This window comes from Elephantulus edwardii, unplaced genomic scaffold (genome assembly GCF_000299155.1).
Source record: "Elephantulus edwardii isolate Elephantulus edwardi_28Jun2011 unplaced genomic scaffold, EleEdw1.0 scaffold00026, whole genome shotgun sequence".
Lineage (NCBI taxonomy): Eukaryota > Metazoa > Chordata > Mammalia > Macroscelidea > Macroscelididae > Elephantulus > Elephantulus edwardii.
In genome coordinates this window covers 2,798,953-2,805,693 of record NW_006399776.1, presented here as the reverse complement: position 1 = coordinate 2,805,693, position 6,741 = coordinate 2,798,953, and the positions used below count along the sequence as shown (strand labels likewise).

Here is a 6,741-nt window from a genome sequence, read left to right as displayed (position 1 = left end):
CTCACATTCCATGTTCCAATCACTAGGGTCTGCTTACAACTGTTTCTCCTCCTTTGCATTTCCATACTTGAAAGTTCTACCTAGGTTGCCCTTTCTGTTAGTCTGCGTGTGTTCTGTTGTGCATAGGGTTTTCAGAGGCCTGCTATTTCAGAAGTGGGTGGCCAATAAACCATCATTCTTGCCTCAAGGAGAGTCAGACACATATATTACGTTGATGAATAAAAAAATAAAAGGACTGCATTTCACACAATGCCCTGTAAATAGTAGGCACTCTTCTTCTATATAGTAAAGCCCACTACTATCCAACCAACTCCGGTTCATGTAAAAATATTAACAAGAGACTGCTCAGTTTTCTCTCGAGGAGCAGTTGGTGAGTTCGAACAACCGACCTTACAATTATGCTACCATGGCTCAACAAAATGAGAAACAAGTGATTTCCTTACTCTTTTGCCATACACAATGACTTTAAGGCTGAAAAAAACTAGGGACTGATGTTTAGGGTCGGGAGGAGGGGTGGGTTAAAGTAGTCGGTCAGGAGTAGATTTGGGAGATGTTAGGACAGGAAGAATAAATATAAAGGAAATAACAATACCTTTCTCATTGCGAACCGGGACGGCGCCAGCCGTAGACTGAATAGGCGGTTGTTTCATGAGTGCGCTTGGAACCGACATGTTGGTGGCAGCAGTGGTGACTCCTTCCACTCGACTGATTCCAAACAGTGAACACCAGCAGCGTCAACGAACAGAACACAAACTCAACGTAGACTTAGCTGACACAGTAGACTTAGCGAGAGGAAGAAACACACCACCTACGTCGGAGCTAGACAAACCGGAAATAAGCGTCGAGAGGATTATGGGATATTGGAGGTTGCCTGCGCGCTTTGGCCCCCAAAGTCTATTACTGCGCATGTTCAAAAGTTGCAATCTCGTCCGTAATCTCGCAGCATTTAGAAGCCCTTTCTGGCGGGAAATAGAGCTGTGCGCTTAAAGATCTACGGCGAGGCAAGTCCGAAAGAGTGGTTTCACTTGTTACTTTCATTTGAAGCCATGGAATGATATAGTTACAAGTGAGAAACTTGGGAGATAATGAAGATCTTCTTGTCCATATTATTAAAAGTCCAGGCCGGTTTGAGTAAATGGTGGTATCCAAATAACTCAATTCATGAGGCTGGCGTGGGTGCATGATTTTACACGTGTAGTTTATAAGAAGGTAGAGGGTGGTGATAATTAGGCAAAAGGGTAAAAAAGATGTAGTATAAAAATTTCCCCAAGAGGCGAGTTTCTTGGCTTTCCAAAACTCCAGTTTTAGACATTAAAGTTCTTTTAACGGAGGCCACCTCTTTAAATACTTCCTTGCTGAAAAGTATGTTAATCAGTAATTGAGTGTATAGTGCAAATGATTGATATGGAAAAAAGCCATTGAAAATCCTATGGAACAAAGTTCTACTGTGGCATTTGTGGGGTTGCCAAGACTCCACAATGGCAACTGTTTGCTTTTGTTTATTTTTTTTAACTTACTGTGTTCACCAGTGGGAGTTCTGGTGGCCTGTTCTGTCCAGAGTTGGGGCTGCTATACTAAAGGGCCTCCCTGTAATTTGAGTTCGGGGCTTCGAGGTAGAAAGATGAGCAATCTCCTCCTCTGTGATTTACAGTTTAGGAAACCCAAAGGAGGATCAAATATGAGTCATTTCCAAGTCGACCTCAATTAGGTTTTTTGTTTTTCTCTTCAGTTTTAGCACTCTCTGTAAGGAACTATTAATTATAGTTAAGTATATTAAATAGTATTAACTATTAAGAGAACTATTAAAATATAGGAACCTAAAGTTTGAATTCTATTTCAGAAGGCTTCAAGGACTTCGAGAATCACCGTAAAGCTGATTGGATTTTCTAGCTGGGTTGTGTTAAAAACCCCACATTGGCTAATTGAATGTCGGCATACAGTTTAACACTAAAAATACTTTATAAGTGATGGAAGAGGCCTTTTTCTAAAAATTTTTTAAACTAAATTGTTTTTCCATTGTTGCACATTTTCTTCTCCCCTCCCCTCACTCTTCTCCCAGCCCTCCAGGCAATGCACCTCTTGTTCCATGTTTGTAATACATAAGAGCAAAATCTTCAAGGACCAGAATAGTATATGGAACTCTGAAGAGTTCAGATATAACAGTAATTTTAGAGTCTGAGAGTGGTGAAAAGTTAGGCAGGTATCTACCCAATCTTGAAAGGTGCTTTTAAGAAATATATCTAATCCTATAATTTCATCTGTATTCTAAAATTGAGCCAAGACAGAGTGAACAAATCTGGCAAGCCTCATTGAACAGCACAAGATCCAAGTAACCACAGAAGGGAGTTATTTTGGCATATAAAGAGAAGGGCCCTAAAGATTGATTAAACTCGTCAGCAAGTGAAATTCCAGCTCATAGTGACACTATAAAATAGTAGAAGTGTCCCAGAGTTTCTGAGATTTTTGGCTTTATAAAAGCAGACTGCTACATCTTTCCCTGCAGAACTATTGTGGATTCTAACTGCTGATGTTTAGACCTGGCGGTCCAGCAAATATTGCATCAGCAGAATTCTTTAAAGATATAATAGACGTTAGTATAATAGATCATAGCAATGAGTTGTGCTGGATTCGATGGCATTCAACAACAGCAACAATAGTGAATTTATCAGCTCAAAGAATGAAGCTTTCCAGAGGCGTAAAAATGATGGGTAGACAATTGTTTTGGCTCGTGATTACCCATTGTTAGAAAAATATGGAGTACACTAAAATCTTACTTGGTATTTTTTTTGTTATTTTTTTGTTGTTGTTGAGTAATACACAAATTATTTTAAACACAACCCCACTTTTATCAAGTTTTAGGCTATTTAAAGTCGTCATTAAGACCTTAGTTAGCAAGTTTGCAAATGGTCAGAAGGTGAAATTTAACAGCTCTTGAAAAGAAAATGCTTCCCTTCCTAGGAATAAGATCCTGTAGTAGCAATGAGACATAATTCTTTGTTGATGAGGTTAGAAGGAGCTAAGTGAGTTGAAAGAAAACTGCATGCATGTTTTCAATTTTCTTTCTCTTTAATTTTGTACTGAATTAAGGTGGAGTCTGAATATTCTAGCTTCACAATAGAAGGAAAGGTGATTTTTCCTAAGTAAAGAAGCGCCTCCTTTTAAAAAGTGAAACTCTGGAACCACGAGTAACAAAATCACAGGGATGCAAGGTAAAAAAGTTGATTCAGTCCCATGGCATCCCTTTAAAAGGAGCCTTGGTGGTTTAGTGCATAAAGTATCAAACTGCTTCCTAACCAAAAGGTCGGTGGTTGGAATCCACTGGCATCTCCCCGGAGAGAGTTGACCAGTTTCTTGTGTAAAGATTTAGAGGTCGCCAAGAATCGGAATTGATTGCACGGTAGTGGGGTGGAATGGAGTGTGGAGGTATCCCTAAAGTAACTGTTGGAGTGAGGCTGGTAACCCCGCCCACTTAAATAACTTGTAATCCCGCCTCCTCCGGGTCAGCTGAGATCTGAGCCAGGAAGCTACTGTAGGCGGGAATTACAACTTTTCCCACCGCATCCCGCCAGCCCCTGCCCTCCCCGCCCGCCCCACCCCTCCCGGACTCCCGCCTAATTAGGCGGGAAGAAACAAGCTGCTAAACCACTGCAAGATGTCTCGTGCTACAACCAAGAAGTTGGGTTCCTGGAAGCGACCCCAGGTGATGGTGAGAAAAGACCTGGCCCCTGTAGGTGTTAGGTTTAGATTTTTAGGACTTCACGAACGATTTGCAGGGCACAGGCCCAGGAAGACACGGTGACCCGACATGGGCCGCATCGCCACTGCAGAACTATTTCCCACCCCTCCGGCGTTTCTCCACTTGATGGACTTTTTTAAGTGTTATTTTTTAAAAAATTAGCCAGGATTCCTGGCATGGTTTTCCTCTATAGAAAACTTGGCTTCCAGCATTGAGGAAAGTTTCAGTGACCCTAGAAATACTGGAGTGGCAGGATCGGGCTATACTGACTGACTTTTCAATGACAGCCTTCTGCTGTCCAGAGTCTCTAGTAAGTTGAAAGTTGGGGTAGTTTTGATAAATTAGAATTGATAGTAATTATAACTTACCAGGAAAACTCATGGGGAAGACATCTGCCCTTCATTTGAAATACACTTATTTTAAGTGTTTCTCACTACCTATTTTACATGTTCTTGCATGGTGGGTTTTTTGTATGTATGTATGTATGTATGTATGTATGTATGTATGTATGTGTTTTTATCGTCCAGTAGTTAAATCTCCGTGCAGAAAAAGAAATGTCTTGAATTCTGAGGAAAAGAAAGTACCGTTATAATAAACTGTAATTCTGTTCTATTTAGTGAATTGTCTCTGTTTGCTGTCAAGTTGGAACTGAGTTTCTGAGTCAGTGAGTTGCATGGGATGAGATTGCCCAACTTTACCCTGAAGAATTACTGGTGAATTTCAACTGCCTGAGAAACGAGACCTTTGTGTTAGCCGAGCACTACTACCTCCAGAATTAGTCCGATTTTGGGGGCTTTTCTGATAGGCTCTCTCAGCTTGCATTTTGGTTGGGATCATAAAATAGAAATTGTTGTTTTGTTAAAAAAAGAAAAGATATTTGTTTCCAGACATCTGGACACCTTGTAAGAAAAGTCACAGGATCTGAGATTCTAATACTCTGTTTTTCTTTATTGACCTGACTAGGTGAATGAAGGTAAAGAAAATCAAAATTTCCCTTATGTGTCTCTGAAACCAATACCAAAGGTAGTTTTAGAAAAAGTGCTTAAGGTTCACCTTGCTGCCTTTCCACCCAATGATGAAGAGTTAGACCAAGGGGCATTGTGTGTGAAGACTGAAATAAATACAGTTTACAGAGGGATTTTAACTACAAAAATGGAAGCTACATCTTCCAGGGCAGAATCTACTCTCCACAAAACATCCTTAGATGCTCATCCTGAAAATAATATGCCCCAACACAAGAGCACTTCAGATACAGTGAATCTCAGTGTTGATACAGAAAGCAGTCAGGATGGTGACAGTGATGAAGATAACATGCCAGGCCTGGTAAGCATTTCATTAATAGCTTGATCTAAGTGTTATTGTTTGGAAATTTGAAGTTCTGATAATCTAAGGTTATCATGGATCATTTTTATAAACTCAGATTATTTACTGATTTAAGTTTAAAAATAGAAAAAAAATTGGGTTAATTTTGCATTTAGTTTCATTATAACAAAGGTAGAATTTACGTGATCTTTTCCCTTCTCAGTTTATTGCGTATATATTTCTTGTGCTAATATGAACACATGCTGTTTATCGCATGTGCTTTTTCATTTTGTACATTCTTTATGGTACTTTGCTCACTTTTACATATTTTTGCACAGTGTATAGAAGAAGTCAATTTAGGACACTTAAATGAACTTGATAGATCAAGGAAAACTAAAGATGAATATTGTCCATCAGCTGCTCAATTGGAGAAGGATGGGCTATCTTCTTTAAAGACTTACAGCCTCAGAAACCGTAAATTATCTGATGGAGGGTGACTATAGCAGTGGGTTTGGCTGATTATTATGCAATGATAATTAGTTTTTTCCTTTATTGACTTAGAGGTGAGAACTTGGGGTGGGGCAGTATGTGTTAATTTCTAAATGCATAGAATTGGTTTGAGCTTGGATTCTTGGTTGGGCCAGTTCTGGGGAACCTTCTGGCTTTAGGCCAATTCACCTTTATTGTGATGGGGTTCATTAGATAAATGGTTCTCAAACTTTCCTGCATCAGTTGCCTGGAAAGTTTGTTGAAACAATAGCTAAGCTTCATGCAACCTCTAGAATTTAGAATTAAAAACCTTAAGATTATAGTGTAGAATTTAGCTTCATAGAAAAGATGTTGCTGCTTTTCCGGGACAATTTTAAACGACTGAATTGGATCCCCCCTTTCCTCTTAGTCTATAAAACTCCAAGTATTTGACGTTACTATAAGGTAGATTTTAGTTTGGTATAAGAAACTCAGGGCAGAAATTAGAACGTGAGGTAGTGAGTAGTTCTACAGCACATGTCAAGCTGAGTTGTGAATGAAACGTCCAAACTCACTACCAAGTCCAGAAACACCATTAACTGAGTGTATAACAAATAGGCTTTATTTAAAATGTGCACTTTGGTGAAAGCTGGCTTAGGTGCAATTGGCAGCAGCACTGAACAAAGAGAATAGTAAAGAACTTATCCATTCTACTTTTTCCTGGGGGCATTAGTCAGCAATTAAGGGCCCTGGGCCATTTTTCATTATTTCAGCACTCCCTGTCTTAAACATTAATCATTATAAATTAATTAATCATATATTAAGTAAACATTAATCACATTATTTAATATTTCCTAGAAGTAGGGTCATAAAGGTCAGTAAAATGGAATTGGTTTGGTTTCAATTATATAGTAAAAGTAGTTTGGATAAAAGTTTTTAGATCAAGTTAGTTTTTTTTTTTTTTTAGATCAAGTTAGTTTTAACACTTTTGGTTTCGTGAAATTAGTGTTAGGTCTTCCACACTAGACATAAATCTGAGGACTCAAGGAAGGGACCAGAGAAAGAAAGGAAGCTAAAGAAGCTTGATTATGGGGGCTCCTGGGTGGGAAATATCACTCCTAAAGTGGATTGTTGTTGTTGTTGTTGCCTGCAACTCATAGCGACCCTATGTACAACAGCCCTAAACTCCACTCTGTCCTGTGCCAATCGCACTGTCTCCGACACTCCCAGCCCAA

At 39.3% G+C, this 6,741-nt stretch overlaps 2 protein-coding genes across 2 annotated transcripts in view; one reads left to right on the top strand and one right to left on the bottom strand.

Moving 5' to 3' along the window:
• The window catches only part of MFAP1 (microfibrillar-associated protein 1), a 13,990-nt gene extending 13,131 nt beyond the window's left edge, over positions 1 to 859 (bottom strand). The window contains exon 1 of the mRNA XM_006882956.1: positions 593 to 859. Within this exon, the coding sequence (XP_006883018.1) occupies positions 593 to 671 (79 nt within the window). The 5' untranslated portion in view covers positions 672 to 859. The remainder of the gene's footprint in view (positions 1 to 592) is intronic.
• Positions 860 to 3,652: 2,793 nt separating this feature from the next.
• WDR76 (WD repeat domain 76) overlaps positions 3,653 to 6,741 on the top strand; it is a 40,603-nt gene continuing 37,514 nt past the window's right edge. Inside the window, exons 1-2 of the mRNA XM_006883202.1 lie at positions 3,653 to 3,706; positions 4,700 to 5,059. Coding sequence (XP_006883264.1) covers positions 3,653 to 3,706; positions 4,700 to 5,059 — 414 coding nt within the window. The remainder of the gene's footprint in view (positions 3,707 to 4,699; positions 5,060 to 6,741) is intronic.